Source organism: Amblyomma mixtum, chromosome 6 (genome assembly GCF_055824585.1).
Source record: "Amblyomma mixtum isolate Tamu chromosome 6, ASM5582458v1, whole genome shotgun sequence".
Taxonomy (NCBI): domain Eukaryota; kingdom Metazoa; phylum Arthropoda; class Arachnida; order Ixodida; family Ixodidae; genus Amblyomma; species Amblyomma mixtum.
In genome coordinates, this window is record NC_143017.1 from 71,119,348 (window position 1) to 71,138,136 (window position 18,789).

The following is an 18,789-nucleotide window of genomic DNA, read 5'->3' on the forward strand; positions in this document are numbered from 1 at the left end:
TACTTCAGCAACTTTTAATGGAAATACGGGACTATCAGCATTCCGAGACATGCATCAAAGCTTATCTGGGGATTATAGCTCGGCAAACTCTGAATAAATGGTATTTCTGTAAGGCACCGCTCACAGGCCCGGACCCGAGAGTAATTCAGCTAATTTTAACTTTAACACATATACCATAACATTAAAACTCGTTTTCATCGGTCGCTGCTCTGCAAACGCTCGTTGCACATCATCGCATGTTGATCGCGTTTACAGGAGCCGGGAACTGACCGATTTAGGATCCCTAAGGCCCTTGGCGAGTAGCGGCACCACCGGTGCAGAGGACAGCATGCTGCCTCACTGGATGCTCGAGGATATCCGCATCTTCATCAGTGACGGGGAGAACGACGACGACGACGACGTTGGCGGCACCGGTCCGCGCTCCGAGGAGGCGACCTCCTCGGCGCTGATGAGTACAGGCAGCGAGCAGCCGCCACGGGACAATGACGTGGCCGACTGGAGGAGGTTGGCAAGGCAGCCGCACTGCGCACCCGACGTGCTCTGCTTCCTGGTCGCTGCACTGACACCTGTCTTCCTGGCCATGGCGAAAAATGTCTACGTCGGCATGGTGCACGGAGCAAGGGGGTATGCACCGCTTCATCTTTAGACACGGCATGTTACTTTGTCACACATAGGGTCTCGCAAATGTAGTTCCACTCGTACACGAAGTATAGTTACTGCTACTGTACCCTCGAAACTTAATCATTGGACGTAGTGCACGTAAAAGAACCCCAGGTGGTCGAAATTTCCGGAGCCTTCCACTACGGCGTCTCTCATAGCCTTAGTCGCTTTGGGATGTTAAACAACATAAAACATAAAAACAAACAAACAAAGACGTAAAGGCAACTGCCTGTGAACTGCTCATAAAGGCTCATGCAGAACTTGGCTAAGTGCATATCACTGGAGAGGCGTTTTTTTAGTGGACATAATCTGATTGACCTTGATACTGGATGATAAATGAGTGAGGAATCGAGTCTTCGGGAGCCTAACAATTGAGGCGGCTGCCCGTAGCAGACAGCTTCTTGTCTGAAATTTTAGTAAACGCTTATCATTAACAGTTTTCAAGTTTAATTTCTTTACTGCTGTTTAAGCATTGCTCACCTGTGTTAGGGACGGTAGACAGCATTGACATTATAACACTGAGAGAACATAATTTTCGTCCTAACGAATTTGTTCTTAAACATTATTGACTGATTTTGGTGAGACTCGAGGTGTATTATGTCCCCTAACTGCTAGCTTCCTGTAGCTGTCTTTTGAGCGTGCAATCCGTCAACAACGACTGAATTTCTTACTAAAGCACCGTTCGTCATCGCTTGCTACTCATCGCATAGATAACTTTATTGAGGCCTCTAATTCAATCTAATCAAGAAATTTTTCTTCTCTATCCTCCGGTTTGTGCGAAAAGTGCCCTGTAGACGCTAAAAAAAAATTTATCTGTGCATTTAGGGGCAAGAGTCATACCACCGTACCGTTCTGCGAACATGGCACTTTGCTTACGGGCATTTTCGATACCGATGGAAGCATTTCAGTTCGAAACTGACACTTCAGGCTCTCTGAGTGCCCATATAGCTTCGATAAAAGGTTTTACTTTTGGTCAGCTCCAGCCAAAATTGGCTCCGTCAACAAGCAGTTCTCTACTGTTTTTCCCCCCCTATTTACCCCCCCCCCCCCCCTCTGGATGAATTCTAACTCTACTTGGACTAGACTAAACCTGGGCAATGTAGCCAGCGAGCCATGTTTCCAATTTTGTAAATAAGCGGACGTGTTTGGTCACGCGGCGCATACCATTGCAACGTCAAGTATCTTACCTAATAGTTATGGAGCGACAGCTTGTGCTGATTACCGAAAATGCTAGCACTATTCAAACGTACGAAGGGCACTTCATGGTCCTCTGCTCAAATCCTCTGAAATCGCGCAGGAATGACCGAACGCCAGCGGCGTCCAGAGCAGGTTCCGGCGATTGCAAGAGTGCCGGAGCGCGAAGCGAGCAGGCGGAATACGAGGCTGCGCCGCGGTCGATGTGCGACCCGGCAGGCAACCAGGACAGAAGCCGGCACATGGACGATTTTTTCAGTGGGAAAAATGTGCGTGGCGAGAAGCCGGGAGACTACGCTGGCGTGCAGGACGAAATAGGGCGCCACAAAATCAGAACAGGCGTTGACGATGACGCCCACCGGCCGGTGATCGTCGACTACGCGAGGAGTGCGTGGGACATCGAAGAGGTCGTGCACGCATTTACAAGCATCGAAGATGTCTCCTGGAAACGATCTGTGAGGTTCCCCACTTCTTATCCTTATTTTTCTATTGGATTTGAGTGTTTTTACCCTCAATGTAGAAACTGACAACTTGCGCACTCTGTTATCTCAAGGGAGAGTTTGAAGCGAAGAAATAGCATGTTAGTAACACCTCATCCCCGTTCCCACATCAAATGGGACAAGCCGCTTTACTAGCAAGTCCGAATCGTGCGATTCAGTCTGGAAGGGAAACATTACTGCCACGTATCTCGCTGTTGGTGCATGTATTCAGACAGCCCAACCGCAACTTAATGTCTCGAAGAAAATGCAGCAAGTTTTTAAACCTGTTCAGGTAAGCTCCATACCAAAGCAACATGAAGGTGGTGTAACAGGCGCTCCTCATAAAACTCTACAGCAATAACATTTGAAGAGACATATTCCGCTCAGAAAACACGTGTATCTGTGGTCAAATTTTTCACGCAGCTATTAAAGACATCATTTAGTGCCGAGATATACAAAGAGCGGCCGCACGAACCTTCAGAAGGAGTTGTCAGTTCAGAAGCTTAGTTATTTTGACATGCAATATGTTGTATGCCTGAGAGGAAGGCATACAAGGCATACAAGGCACACACTGTGAACACAAGCAGAAAAATTCAGGGTGGGCACTTTGCTGACCTAAAGTGCGGTGAGGCGAAAGCCTTAAGCAGCCTTAAGCGCGGTGTTGCTCCTTTTGTCACTGATATATTGTTCAGATGTTAAGCCTCGCCTCTAAGAGCGAAACGCGACAGCGTCTTGCAACGTTGCCAGGGAGTCCATAGAACGCCATCGCCCGTTCGGTTCCACGCCTTGCACGTCGGTAAATTGGTTTTTGAGGAAAGGAAATGTATCTGTTTCGCATACCTCGGTGGACACCTGAACCTCGCCGTAATGGGCGGTCAGAAACAACATTGGCCAAACACCGTCAGGTGGGGGACCAGGTGGGCCGCTTGGTCTGCCGGGTTTCTAACAAGCGCGGAGGTTTACGATGTAAGGACGCCTTGCGGCTGGCGCATGCATTTGTAACCAGTCGAATTCTATATTCGACTGCGTAACTCCACCTGCGGAAGCAAGACGAGGATTCACTCGAAGTCATCCTCCGCAAAATTATTAAGCGGGCTCTAGGCCTCCCCGTGAGCACCTCCAACATGCGCCTCCTGGGGCTAGTCATGGTGAACACATTTCGGGTGCTCCGAGAAGCCCACTTGACTAACCAATAAACACGTCTCTCGAAGACATCGTCAGGTCGCCGCCTCCTTGCCCGACTACACATCCAACACACCACTCTCACGGAAGAGCGCGTACGTATTCCATCCCAGTGGAGATGCGCCCTCCACGTGCGCCCTCTTCCCGCGAACATGAACCGTGATGACCATAATGGCCGGCGCCTGGCGCGGGTGGCAGCCCGGGCCCGTTACTATGGATCGAAACCCGGCATATTCTACGTGGATGCCTCCGGCCCTCACCGCCGCGTTTCCAACAAGCGGGGTGGTCTGCGGGGCAGGGACGCGCTTCGGCTCGTCTATGCCTTCGTGACTAGCCGGATCCTCTACGCCGTGCCATATCTCCGCACTACTAAGCAAGACGAGGCGCGAATAGATGCCATCATCCGCAAGGCAACTAAGCGAGCCCTGGATCTCCCGGTGGCTACCTCTAATGCCAAACTCAAGGCATTGGGGGTGCTAAACTCCTACCAGGAGCTGCGGGAGGCCCACCTCGTGAACCAATACACGCGGCTCACGCAGACGGCTCCTGGGCGCCGCCTGCTAAACCGCTTACACATCCAACACGACTGCACTCCAGAGGAGGCGGAGCGTATCTCAGTACTATGGCGCTATATGCTCTGGGTCTCCCCGCTCCCCCGTAACATGGACACCGACATGCATGAAAACAGACGACAAGCGCGGGCTCGGGCTCTTCAGAGACAACACGGCTCCCGACCCGGTGTATATTATGTAGACGTAGCAGGGCCATCGCCCACGGGATTTTACTCGGCCGCTGTCGTTCACCAGGAAATGCACGTTGATGGACTCTCCTTTCGAGCCCCGAATTCAATGCGGGCCGAGGAAGTAGCGATAGCGCTTGCTGCCGCCCACGCCAATTCGAGAATAATCATCACGGACTCCCGAAAAGCATGTGAACATTACTTGGCAGGGGAGATCTCCCCCTTAGCTGCTTGTATTCTACGACGGACTGCCACTGATCCAACACCCAAACGAATCATTTGGGCTCCTGGCCACCAGGGCTTACGAGGTAATGAGGCCGCTGACGCGGCTGCCCGAGCGCTTACTCACCGGGCTCCTCATCCCAGCTCTTCTGGCTCGGAGACTAACCAGCCGCTGCTGCGATTCAGGGAAATATTAACACATTATAGCGACAACCACCGCCTTTTCCCGGCCCCTGCAAAAGGGCTGAGTAAGACGGAGGAGCGAACTTTAAGGCGCCTGCAGACAGGTACTCTACTCTGTCCTGCAATAATAAAACATTACGATCCTAACACGGATGGGCGATGCCCACACTGTGGGGAGACCTGTGATATCTTCCACATGGTGTGGGCATGTACTCAAAATCCCCACCTCCCCCCTTCCCCTACCCCTTCCAGAGAGGCATGGGAGACTGCCCTCCTCAACTGCTCCTCGCTTGAGTCCCAAAGGGCTCTGGTGAAACGGGCGAGAGACGGGGCCTCGTCGTGCGGTGTCCCGGACTAGGGACGCCGACCATGTAGCGGGGCCACTCTGTGGCTCCCAAACTCTTTTTTACAATATAAAAGTTTTCACCACCACCACCATGGGGGATGGTACACATCTGCTGTCGTCCACCAATCCAAAACAGTGAACGGCCTTACTTTCCGAGCCCGTGACATAACACACGCAGAGGAGGTCGCCATTGCGTTGGCAGCATCTGATTCAAATTCAAAAACAATTATTTCCGACTCGCGAGGGGCATGTCGGAACGTCGAGCAGGAATGGGTACCGTATATAGCCTACCGCATTCTACAAAACAGCGTCTACACCGGTGATCGCGCGCACCGGCGTATCGTTTGGGCTCCCGCTCACATGGGCCTTGAGGGAAATGAGGCAGCCGACGCCGCCGCCCGCGCGCTCTCTCACCGGACATTCCCCTCCGACCCTGACGATCAGGAACTGGAATTTATTCCAGCTTACACCTTGAAAGACATTGTTTTACTATATCAATCTGGCCATGGTCTTGATCCCCGCCCGTGTAAAGGTTTCTCAAAGGCGGAGGAGCGGCTTCTGCTTCGCCTCTATACTAATACTTTGCTGTGCCCGGCAGCTCTCAAACACTTCGACCATTCTTTCTCGGGCAGCTGTCCGCACTGTGCGGAGAAGTCTTCGGACATCTACCACATGGTGTGGGCCTGCCCCTCCAACCCTGCTATCCCCCCTCACCCCAACCCAACCCGGGAGGACTGGGAGGCGACCCAGCTCGGCTGCTGTGACCTGCGGGCCCAACGGGCCTTGGTCGCACGAGCCCGGGCGGCGGCCGATGCCACTGGGGTCCCGAACTAGGGACCTCCACCTAGTATTTGTAAGGGCTGGCCCCCCCTGGGTCAGCTCATGCATAACCTCCTGTAGTATACCTGTACATAAATGTTTTCCACCACCACCGTAACGGGAAGGGGGGTAGATGGGAGTGAACGAAGACGCCGTATTCACTAGACGCGCCTTTGTTCATTCCAAACCATCGAGCTATCATGGCGGAGTGGTTAGCGTGCTCGTTTGGCACTCCGAAGACCGGGGTTCGATTCCCGAAATGGACGAATTTCGTACTCGGATTTATTTATTTATCTGGCCAGAGTAGAACGGTTAATTAGGCTAATTGGGTAATTAAGCAGTTAACTAAACTCACTCTCACTTACTTGGAGCATCACTATACGATCCCTTTAATTGGTTGCATGGTTACTAGACAAAGTACAATTGGCCCCGTTTGAAATTCCTGCACTGTGACGTAACGACAGCTTCGACCAATTGAAAAGCGTGACATTTCTGTCGGTAACTCCTGCTTACAAGGATGAGGCATTAAAGGCTTCCGCCTAAACATTTTTGTAGTTCCTTGCCCACAGTCGACTGTTGCATAAGTGTTTTTTTGAAAGAACCAGGACCCCATCACGCATTAGCCATCCTCCAACGCTTGCTGCATCCTCCCTGAAAAGCAGCGAGAGTTGAAATCGCAGCCAGTTGTGCTACACGATACGTCAATTATTTAGCGACATTATTCGTTGAATGACTCCACAGTGTTGTCGGATTAAATAAACAGAATATGAGCATATTTAAGTGAATTTCTTCTGTTCGCAGTAAGTCCGTGAGGCGGCCAATTTGTTCAGAGCAATCTCATACTACTTGAAAATGCATCAGACGAAGCATCAGTTCATAGCCTTAGTCGCTTTGGGACGTTAAACCCCATAAACCAAACGAAACCAGTTAATCAAAAGTGTCAAACACATGGCCCAAACCGGACTTAACCAGCGGCCCGATGCCGGTTAAGATTTCTTTTGTTCCATAAGTACGTAACTCCTTACCACTTTTTATATCTGCTTTTGACCTGTAGTCGAAGATGGGATTTCCTTGGCGAATGGGCATCCTTGCTTACATCGACAGGTACTGTCAGCAGCAAAAGTTTGCGGGATCTCCAGCTCGTGGGGGAGCAACGCAAAACTGCATTCCAGCGCCACCTGCCGTGATCACGGCCGATGTTGGGGCTCAGAGCACTTCCGCGTTAACCATTATCTTTGCGCCGCCGTGGTGGCTCAATGGTTATGGTGCTCGGCTGCTGTCCCGAAAGACGCGGGTTCGATCCCGGCCGCGGCGGTTGAATTTCTTTGGAGGAGAAATTCCAGAGGCCCGTGTTCTGTATGATGTCAGTGCACGTTAAAGAACCGCAGGTGGTCGAAATTTCCGGAGCCCTCCACTACGGCGTCTCTGATAGCCTTAGTCGCTTTGGGACGTTAAACCCCATAAACCAAACGAAACCAGTTAATCAAAAGTGTCAAACGCATGGCCCTAACCGGACTTAACCAGCGGCCCGATGCCGGTTAAGATTTCTTTTGTTCCATAAGTACGTAACTCCTTACCACTTTTTATATCTGCTTTTGACCTGTAGTCGAAGATGGGATTTCCTTGGCGAATGGGCATCCTTGCTTACATCGACAGGTACTGTCAGCAGCAAAAGTTTGCGGGATCTCCAGCTCGTGGGGGAGCAACGCAAAACTGCATTCCAGCGCCACCTGCCGTGATCACGGCCGATGTTGGGGCTCAGAGCACTTCCGCGTTAACCATTATCTTTGCGCCGCCGCGGTGGCTCAATGGTTATGGTGCTCGGCTGCTGTCCCGAAAGACGCGGGTTCGATCCCGGCCGCGGCGGTTGAATTTCTTTGGAGGAGAAATTCCAGAGGCCCGTGTTCTGTATGATGTCAGTGCACGTTAAAGAACCGCAGGTGGTCGAAATTTCCGGAGCCCTCCACTACGGCGTCTCTGATAGCCTTAGTCGCTTTGGGACGTTAAACCCCATAAACCAAACGAAACCAGTTAATCAAAAGTGTCAAACGCATGGCCCTAACCGGACTTAACCAGCGGCCCGATGCCGGTTAAGATTTCTTTTGTTCCATAAGTACGTAACTCCTTACCACTTTTTATATCTGCTTTTGACCTGTAGTCGAAGATGGGATTTCCTTGGCGAATGGGCATCCTTGCTTACATCGACAGGTACTGTCAGCAGCAAAAGTTTGCGGGATCTCCAGCTCGTGGGGGAGCAACGCAAAACTGCATTCCAGCGCCACCTGCCGTGATCACGGCCGATGTTGGGGCTCAGAGCACTTCCGCGTTAACCATTATCTTTGCGCCGCCGCGGTGGCTCAATGGTTATGGTGCTCGGCTGCTGTCCCGAAAGACGCGGGTTCGATCCCGGCCGCGGCGGTTGAATTTCTTTGGAGGAGAAATTCCAGAGGCCCGTGTTCTGTATGATGTCAGTGCACGTTAAAGAACCCCAGGTGGTCGAAATTTCCGGAGCCCTCCACTACGGCGTCTCTGATAGCCTTAGTCGCTTTGGGACGTTAAACCCCATCAACCAACCAACCATTACTTTTGCATGACTGTCCTTAGTTAGGCACGTGTTATCGCGTCCTTCGCGGGGATCCGCGTTTGCCACTAGTTGCAGGCAATGAATCGCAGTGTCACCATCGTTGCGCACCTGTTTCGGCTGCTGCGATGATGAATAGCCTAAGTTGGACTCGCTGCGAACGCCACACAGCGCCTCAGCGGCTTCCGTGAGTCTGATAAGCGCGTCACGGGGAACCAAGCGTCAGGGCAAGCTTGATAGCGAAGAAAGGATAGGCATGCGCAGAGCGAGCTTCAAACGCAATTTCCATGACCCTCAACAACATGCTTGGAGGCGGGAGATGGCACAGGAATGCAGTTTTGCGTCGCTCCGCCACGCGCTGGAGATCCCGCAAACTTTTACTGCTTACAGTACATCTGCCTAAAAAGAGCGTCCAATCTTTGAATACGACAGAAAAATTAAATACTACTCACTATTGGCCTCCTTTTGTTCAATTCATCGTGTGTTACGTTATTCTGGTTTTTAAATTCTGTCTACTTTCGCTTACTTTTCAATTTCTTGATGTTGAGCATTCCATTTTTCTTCCCGTCCACGGGGAAACTATATCGTGTCATTGTGGTTTCGCCAGTGACAACTGAGCTGGACGAACTGAGCATGGAAAGCAAGATGTGGAGAGTGGCGCCGAGACCGATAGGCTGTAGCCTTCGTGGCATCGAATCCCGTTTTTTTCCGACCACTCATACAATGGCCAAATGTCAGCATGGACAATGTGTGGGTGTATAATCACGGAAAATGCACGCTGTGCGGAGTAGTATCGGTAGCCCACAAAGGCTACGCATAGCGTTAGGCAATGCCCGTTTCACTCTCTGTAGTGTAGTGAATTACTTAGAGAAAGACTACTCAGTTCCTCCGATTGTGCGCTAAGGTTGTAGCACGCCACAGGATCTTAATAATTTGCGCTGGTGGGCTTGCTTTCTTTCTCATCGAGCCATCACCAAACCGAGAGAAGGGGTGCAATGTTCGCAGTGCTCTTCGGCATGCACATCTTTCATTAATATACGAGGGGGTACCCAAAAGAAACCGGACTAAATTTTTTGGTCGGCAAAGCTTCTTTGGTACCGCGTTTTGCCACTAGGAGCGCATACAACGAACATTCCAGAGTCAGTAAGCCGAGTGCCGTCGTTGAAGGAGGTCAGACTAGTTTAGGCAGAGTTTTAGAGTGACGACTGTTTTGTGTGAATGTCGTTTTTGCAATGGCTGATTTTCGTGAACAGCGTGCGCCGGTGAAATTCTGATTTTTGGTCGGAAAAAGTTGAATGGAAACTCTTGCAATATTAAGAAAGACGTACAAGGACGATGCAATGGGGACAACTCAAGTGTTCCTGAATCGAACCCTGAATCAAAGCAACAATCATGCCAATGGAAAACTTCAAATTCACCTCGCCTCAGAAAGCTCGTCAGGTGAAACCAAACCTCAAAACAATGCTGATTTGTTTTTTCGACGTGAGAGGAGTCGTCCATTGTGAATTTGCTCCGAAGGGTCAGACAGTTAGCCAGGCTTTCTACTTGGATGTTTTGAAAAGATTGGGCAACAGCGTGCGGTGGAAGCGGCCAGAGTTGTGGCGGTCGGGTGACTGGTTTTTCCATCATGGCAATGCCCCTGCTCACACAGCCCTGTCTCTACGACAAGTTTGGACCAAAAATGGCATGTCCCGTATTCCTCAACCCTCATACTCTCCCGACCTTGCCCCGTGCTACTGTCTTTGTTTCCTAGAATGAAAAAATAGGTGAAGGGAAAGCGTTTCGCTGATGTTGCTGTGGTGAAGAAAAAAACGACGGAGGCTCTGTCAAGCATCACAAAAGGTGAATTTAAACAATGTTTTGAAAAATGGAATGAAAGATTCGACAAGCGTATTATTGCAAGTGGGGAATACTTTGAAGGATATTGAAGGTCTGTGCCTAAAATGGGAACAAATAAGTTCAAACAAAAATAAGTCCGGTTTCTTTTGGGTATCCCCTCGTATTGCCTCTGTGTAGCTTATTCCAGAATGAAGATACTCAGATTGATCTTCCGCAGGCACAGATGCCGGCCTCCTGTGGTACTGCAGTGCTCGGCTACTGCTGCAGTCCCTGGCTGCAGCACTACTACAATCGTGCGACCAATACCTGCATGTGTCTCGACACCATCGGACGTAGCGGCGTTTCAGCACACTCAGCCACATCAGGTTCTCGTCTATATAATCCTGCCGGCTTGTCTACATTGGGACGGCGGACCAGAGCAACCCTTTCAAAAAGGAAGTCATCTTGGAAGAATGCACCAGGTGCGAGAAAGCACGCAACTCTCTCCCCTCTGATACCCTCTTCATTTTTTATTTGCCTTGCGCTAAAGTGAAACGAGGTAAGTATAAACTGTAGCACCTAAATTATCACCCATAGTTCGCTTCGTTATCAGTGGGAACGTTTGTCGCCAGATGACATTGTACACAGCTTCAATTGATGCAGTAGAGTCATTAGCAATGCGCATTCCTCTAGGACTACGACTCTGCACTGCAGCAATTCACCCCAATTCAGACGCGCTTTTCCATGCATCGTCGTCGTTCGCCGGCGGTGGGCACGCGTCCTGGCCATATAGGTCGCCTTTGGCCTCTGCTGCCTGTCAGGTCCTACGCCTGCGCGGCCCATCCAGGATATGATTCGCTTCCTTCGTCGACAACGGAGGACCACGCTGCTGTTCGGCTTTGGTGGCCAACCAGATCGGCTGTCGGGGCTCTGCGCGCACAAACCACTTGAGTGCGCAGTCGTTTGGCGTGGGCGTCGGTGTATGTCTGAATATCGCATTCTAAGCGCTGCTTCCTTCCTGGTGTGCACACGATGGCGCATTCTAGGAAGATTTAATATAAGGAACTTTGAATAAATATACTTACGAGTTTTCTTTCAACTCTTCCGTGTCTGTCCACTTTATTACTTTGTCCACCTGCCGCGGTGGCTCAGTGGTTGACACGCTCGCCTATTGAGCTGGAGAACCTGGGTTCGAACCCCATCGCGGTGGCCGCGTTTCGGTTAAGCAGAAACAGCGTGTGCGGTGCGATGTCAACGTGCACGCCGCAAGGGAAGAATAAAGGAGGCAGTGGAAGAAAGGAAGGAGGAGGTGCCGTAGTGGACGTTCCAATATAATTTCGACCACTTGGGATCCTTACCTAGAGGACCACCTGACATTGTACACCGGGTAGCGTATTCGCCAACTGCAGCCTGTACAGCCACATGGCTTGAAACCACGGTGAATTGATCACGGTGACTGAAGATTCTCACAAATGCTTACCTAAAAGGGATAATAAATCCTCATAAACGGCGTTATATGCCACTAAGCATCACGATTTGCGACCTAAAAGGGAAGAAATGGAAAAAAATGAAATGAAAAAAACAATAAAATTACAGTGCAGAGAGAGCGGAGTCGAACGTCGGACCTTTCATACGCAACACGTGCCTCTAATCCACTGCGCCATAGCGGCGACATCAACCCCTCGTTCTGAATGAATATTTATAACCAGCCTTAATGTGGCTGCTACCTGCCGGTGGGCGGCGCTGTCATCGCTGGCTGTACCGGCTGCATTTGGCGAACACGCCACCGGGTACGGAATATTGTCCGGAAACAATTTAATCTCAAAGCATTACTAGGCTCTGTGCCCAGGGTCTTGTCCGAAAAGTGTGAAGGCAGCAGTTGGGGGCAACTCGGACGAGGTAGCGTCAAACGACTGGTTGTAAGCGAAAGAGGATGTGAGGATGCTGCGCAAAAAAATTTGGGCGGAGCCAGAGCAAAAGTGACGCAAAATTTGGAAATGCCGCAAGTGTGGGACCACGTCACTGGAAGTGTGTGGGGACCCAACGCGTGGCGCCAAATTTGAAAGTCCGTAATGAATACTGATATGTGCGCAAATGCGCTGTTAATCGAAATGCAATCAATTATTGCTGACTCTATATATAGAGTGTAAAGAGTGAATTAAGATGCATTAATTCTGAAGAAAGGTGGTTTAGTTATAAAAGCGAAAAGCAACCTGAAATGAGTAGGGGGTCGTTGCTTTCGCATTACTCCAATGCGGGTTACTACAGGTTTTTGCCAAGTGAAGTACCACATTCGCATTAAAAATGGCCCTTTTTCTGTTTACATCACGCATTACTCATTCGACTAGACCTGTTTAGAGGCATCCTTGACGGAGATAGATTCTACTTTGATGAATGCGGACGCATGTGTCGCAAAGCACGAAACAAACTCAGAGGCATCGGCACCAATGAGTTCCAGCCTAACAGAGAAGAAAACCGTGTGCAGGCGCACCGCGTTCCAGCGACTGCAGCGCCGCGCTGCTGATACGTTTCCTAGTTATGCCAATGACGGCCTGTCAAATCACCGGCAAAAAGGAGTTGATGTGGTGCTTCGGACCGATGCGCATTAACGCAGAAATATTTATTTACAATAGCAACAAGGGTAAAAACCGCTATGTACCATCTGCACTGAAGCTGCAATGGTATTCGTACTTGACTGCTCCTGCACTACCGCCTGGCGTCACGTATGCGTTACTGGCGAATTTCTATGGAGGCTCAATATTAGAGGCCTGTGTTCTGTGCGAAGTCAGTGCACGTTAAAGATGGCCAGGTGGTTGAAATTTCTGGAGCTCTCCACTACGGCGTCCCTCATAGCCTGAGTCTGGGACGTCAAACCCCTATAAACCATAAACAAAGCCTTCCGCTGAGTCACTGAAGCGTCAAAAAAATTGGAGGATGCTTACTCTTCGCCTTTCGGTGGAACGCGATAGCCTCAAGCTTGCAGCGCTACCAGGTAGGCCACGGAACGCCATCGCCCGTTAAGCGCGACGCCTTGCCCGTCGGACAAATCGGAAATTGGTTTTTGAAGCGAAAACCTCACTACGCTAGATAAAGAAAGGTCACCGTGTCTGGAAAATCACCCTTATTTTACCTTCAGATAAAGCAAAGGAGATGAAAGGCGCATAACTGGCCCCGAGAGTAAAAATGAAGAAAGCTGTCCTCTAGCGCACCCCCCTTTTTAAAGGGTGTCACTAGAGGACAAGTTTCCTCCCTTTTTACTCGGACAGTGGACACCACAGTCGAGCTTTAAGCTACGTGGCAGTAGTGACAGGTGGCGCTTCATGCAATGACATTGGAAACGTTGTGGCGGAAACGTAACACTGAAGCCGTAAGCCGTCGGCGTTCATTGTGCTCATAAAGGGCTCCCTCTTCAGTGAACTCCTTAAAAGCGCTTTGAGGTACATGCCTGGTGTGAGAGGTGGTGGTGGTGAAAACAGTTATTTGGAAGAGACAGGCGGTATGTTTGGATCAGCCCGTAAGGGACCGATCCTTACAAGCACTAGGTGGAGGCCCCTAGTTTGGGACCCCAGTGGCGGTGGCCGCCTCGTGGGCGCGTCCGAATGAGGCTTGATGGGCCTGTAAGTCGTGGCAGCCGAGCAGGATCACCCCCAGTTCTCCGGAGTTGGGTTGGGCATGGGGGAAATAGCCGGGTTTGAGAGACAGGCCCACAACGTATCATAGGTGTCCGAAGACACCGCACTACAGTGCTAGAAGCTGCCGTTAAATTAAGGGTCAAAATGTTTTACTGCTGCCGGGCACAGCAATGTATTGGGGATAAGTTCAGCTGCATGCGTTACCGCTGACAACGTTTGGGCAGACTGGCGACAATGCACCAATAGGCTGCAACGTTCATTGGGTGAGCAAACTCTCGTGATCTACCATTTACTGCCACCTGCAAAAGTGGCAAGGTATGCGCGCTGCCTAGGCAGTGTACGGAACGCACTCAACGTAACAGACGCAAAGCCGCGCATAGTTGCCCGATACACCATTGCTTTCGGTCTCTAACCAGGTTGAGCAGTAAAACTACAGCTTCTTTTTTGTTTTAGAGCGCAGCTCTTATGCGCCTGTTTCTGCGTTTCGCGGCGTCGCCGTCGCCGTTGTACGTTATAACCAGCACTGGACACCTTAGTCGCACTTTAATAGTGTACGTGGCCCTGTACCTTCGTTTGAGGAAGACCGATCTAAACCACCTGGACGTTATCATTCGAACGGCTTATAAGAAGGCACTCGGCCTACCCATGAAAGCATCTACGGAGCGTCTACTAAAACTAGGAGTACACAACACGGCTGATGAATTGATTAGCGCCCATCTTACAAGCCAGGTAGTGCGACTGGCCACAACTACGACCGGCCGCAGGGTCTTAGAAGATTTAAACACTAGCTTTCCGCAGCAAGTGGCTGGGAGACAAGATATACCTAAAGAGTGGAAGAGCAAATTCCTTACGCTTCCGCTTCCCAAAAACATGCACCCGGAGCATCATCATGCTAGACGAGTGGCGAGGAGCAAGAAGATGAACGAGTGCTATTCAACAAAAGAAGGAGCCTTCTTCGTGGACTCTGCGGGTCCTGTACAAGGAATATCAACAATCTCAGTGGTGCACCAAATGCAAGTCATGGACGAGCTTTCAGTTCGTAACGGGGATACACAGGCTATGGAGGAAGTAGCGATAGCCCTAGCTGCAACGCACTCCGAATCTAAATACATAGTTACAGATTCCCAGGCGGCTTATAGAAACTATATGCGTGGCAGAATCACGCCGCTAGCCTGCAAAATTCTTAGTCAATGTAGGACTTCATCTGAACGGAAGGAATTAATATGGGTACCAGGTCACCAGGGAGTTGAAGGAAACGAGCGCGCACACGCTTCGGCCCGAGCTTTTCTTCCCCGGCATCCTTCTACGTCCTCCGTTCCTGATTCTGGCTCCCCCTCTCCGCTAACGACATATTCAGAAATATTGCAACATTTGCGCCTTGAAAGGCAGACACTCCCGAGGCCCGCTAAGGGTCTCAGTAAATCAGAGGAATGTCACCTTCGCAGGCTACAAACTTTGTCTTTAAATAACCCAGCTACGCTTCACGCCATTGAGCCCGAGTCCTTTTCGGCACAGTGCAAATTTTGTGGCCAGAAGGCAAACTTGTACCACATAGTATGGGCTTGTCAGAAAAATGACAGCATTCAGATCATAAATCAGCCAACGCGGGAGGGCTGGGAGGCGGCCCTGTCCAGCTCGGACCTCGAGGAACAACGAGCCCTCGTCGCCAGAGCACGGGCAGCGGCTTTCACCAACGGCGTCCCGGACTAGGGACCCGATCAGCCTTCCCTTCAACTAATAAGGCATTGTGGCTTTAATAAACGTTTTCATCATCAAGCTGCGAAACCAATGGAGCGGGAGCTTGGAAAGCAAAGAAAATGCGCATAACTGCCCTCTTAGAACAGTGGACACCTCAATCGTGCTTTAAGCTACGTGGCGGTAGTGACAGATGTGTGCTGCAGCACGCGATGGCGTTGACAAAGTTTCGCCATTTTAAGGAAAGGAAGAGCGCATAACGTGCTCCCTGGGTCAGTGGACGCCTGGATCGCGCTTATAGGTACGTGAGATGAAGAGAGAGATTGAGATGCTGGCTGCAGGCATTGACAACGTGGTGCCAGAAACACGGCGCTGCAGCCATAGGTCGTCGGCGTTCATTGTGTTCATTGGCACTGGCATTGACAACGTTTTTCACACTCCGATCGTTTTAAGGAATATACTGGCCAGCTCAGACCCGTTGACGCAAGTCCGGGCCACTGAGTGGGCTCACAAGGTCGCCAAGAGCCATGGGCTAGAAGCCACCTAGTATAATGCCCACTAGGGCTCAGTGCTGACAATAAACGTTTTCCAATCCAAAGGAAAGTGCGCACAACTGGCTCTCTGAATCAGTGGACGCCTGAATCTGGCTTAGAAGAACGTGGGGTTATGAGAGAGAGATGTGGGCTGCATGCGTTAGCACTGAAGACAGTGAGCGAACTCTTGCGATCGACCATTAACGGCCACCTGCCTGGGTGGATGGCGACTTTAATGTACATATTGCCGCGAATCTTTGTGGCGTTTGTTTGTTGTGTTTATTTGTTCATGCTTCAAGACTGCCGGCACGCCGCTTTATCGCTTTGTTTGTGACGCAAGACGCGCCTAGAATTATCTCGATTGATCGCATCCAGGCGGAGCCGATTCTACTTTGTGCCAGAAAGTTCTAGAACCTTCCACGCTTTATCTCAAAGGTTCACTATCACCTTTAAAAAGAGTACGACCTACAGCGACGGACATTCTGTTCGACGACCGCCGAGCACGCTTGTTGCTACGCCGCCGCCGAGTGATTCAGTTCTTTGCGGGTGCAAGTCAGCCCGAATAAAGAGTTTCGTTTCGAAGACATTCTCGCTGTGTTCCTGTTCGTAGGACTGCAGTCACCACTACGTGACAATATAAAGACAAACAGGAATTTCTTACCACTTATGCAGGATAACATTCGTTCGTAACGCCCTCCACGGCTTTGACAACCTCGCGAAATACTTGCATTGACTTCGTCATTAGGAACCAGGCATTGGTGCAACAAGTCAAGAATATACCCATTTCTCCGACCACAAAGCTTCCTTCATGAAAATGTGAGAAAAATAACAAGTTGTCTTTAATTGTGCATGCATGTCTTGCTCGAATTCTTTGCCTCAATCAATCGAAAAGCTGGAACAGCTGATGAGCTGCGCTCAAATTCTGCATTAAGAACTAAATTATTCCTCTGCATTTTTTTTTTTTTTTTTGAGGAAACGAATTGACGCAGCAACAGTCTCACTTGTCTTGGTGGACACCCGATACGCGCATGATACTCGGCCCCCGATTATAGATGCAATAACTAAGACGGAGAACTATGCGCAACAAACGATGCGACTCATACACTGGATTGCGAGCAAGAGACAGGGCATGAAAGAGCAGTATCTTCTGCGGCTGGCCCAGGCGTTCGTAGTTAGCCGTATCTCGTATGCTGCCCCCTTCCTTGATCTTAAAGTTTCAGAAAAGGAAAAGATAGATGGAATTATCAGGCGGTGCACGAAACAAGCTCTAGGATTGTCCATCCGTACATCCACTCACCTTCTCCTAGAGCTAGGCATGCATACCCTGGAAGAAATTACGGAAGCAATAAGAACGTTCCAAATCGAATGCTTAGCCGGGACCACAATCGGCAGGGCCATTCTAGAAAAACTACATCTGAGTCGAGATAACAAAACAACCACCAAAGTTGACATGCTCGGAGAAATTCAGGACAATATAATTGTACCCCCATTGTCCAGGAATATGTATCCTATTCATCACTCAACTGCGCTGGGCCAAACGGGCAGAGGCGCTAGAGAAGCGCCACCGCTCCTACAAAGACGAGGACGTGGTTTACGTGGATGCCGCTGAGTATGGTAAGAACACGATGGCCCTCGCGGTCGTCAATAATAACTCCTCAAAATATGTGCCTCCATAGTCTCGCGTAACCCAGAGGCTGCAGAGGAAACTGCCATAGCACTGGCTTGTGTAGGCCCAAAAGCGAGGTACATCATCAGTGACTCTAATGTTGCCATACTAAATTTCAGCAGGGGCCGGGTCTCCTCTCTAACGAATACAATTCTAAGCCGTCATGTCATAGACCGGAAAATTACACTAGTCTGGACGCCAGCACATGCATCCCTGCCTGGTAATGAGACGGCCCACGAGTTCGCCCGAGGCTTTTCCTTCCGGGCGGACCCGAGCGAGGTGGTCTTTACAGGCAGGGATCGCATGGTGACATACAGAGAAATTACACAGGACTATCGTTTGCAACGAGCTAGACTTCCTCCAGCGGATAGATCCTTCTCCAGATACCAAGCCATCAACTGGCGCCGGTTACAAACTTACACCTTTTCAAACCCGTCCATCTGGAGTCTTCTGTACCCAGGGCAATTCTCAGACAAATGCGGAAACTGCGAACTTAGGGCCACCTTGGACCACATACTATGGGAATGTCCTCATGCCCCCCGGGAGGGACGAGGTATGAACACGAAAGACGAATGGGAGACCTTACTGCTAAGCTCCGACCCGGTGACTCAGCTACACCTCGTCCGACCGGCCGACGCCGCCGCCCAGAGTCAAGACCTTTCGGCCGTCGTTTAGGCGGATAGCCCTGTGGCTACCCTCTCTCTGTTGGACATTAAGTTTTCCTATGCTATCCTATAACTCGCCAGTCTTAGTCCCTGCCGCGAGCTAGGCTTTAACTAGTAAGTTTATGCTGCACGAAACGCTGGATCGTATGACACCATCCGGAACATTCTGCGGTAAGTGGCTGGCATGGTTTTTTCCGATCGGCGGCGCCAACTACAACACCGACGGCTTTTCGACCGAGCGATGTGTAGGAGGTATCCACATGATGTCGCGGGCGCCATTTTGGTGTTCAACGCCCAGTTTCAGCGGCGTACTCCGGAAAAACGGGGGGGGGGGGGGGGCTTGATTCCACGCGTACCGTACATTTTCGCTACAGT

General features: G+C 50.5%; 1 protein-coding gene and 1 pseudogene across 3 annotated transcripts in view; both read left to right on the plus strand.

Annotated features, from left to right (window-relative positions):
• The window catches only part of LOC149339339 (uncharacterized), a 51,780-nt gene extending 40,458 nt beyond the window's left edge, over positions 1-11,322 (plus strand). The window contains exons 5-8 of one of the 3 annotated variants that reach the window (XM_089548079.1): positions 256-624; positions 1,958-2,309; positions 10,462-10,705; positions 10,974-11,322. In XM_089548079.1, the coding sequence (XP_089404205.1) occupies positions 256-624; positions 1,958-2,309; positions 10,462-10,705; positions 10,974-11,077 (1,069 nt within the window). In that variant the 3' untranslated portion in view covers positions 11,078-11,322. The remainder of the gene's footprint in view (positions 1-255; positions 625-1,957; positions 2,310-10,461; positions 10,706-10,973) is intronic. The other 2 variants (XM_089548080.1, XM_089548081.1) reach the window with 2 other exon arrangements.
• A 6,211-nt stretch (positions 11,323-17,533) lies between these two features.
• On the plus strand, positions 17,534-18,724 carry LOC149339340 (uncharacterized; annotated as a pseudogene).
• The last annotated feature ends 65 nt before the right edge of the window (positions 18,725-18,789 follow it).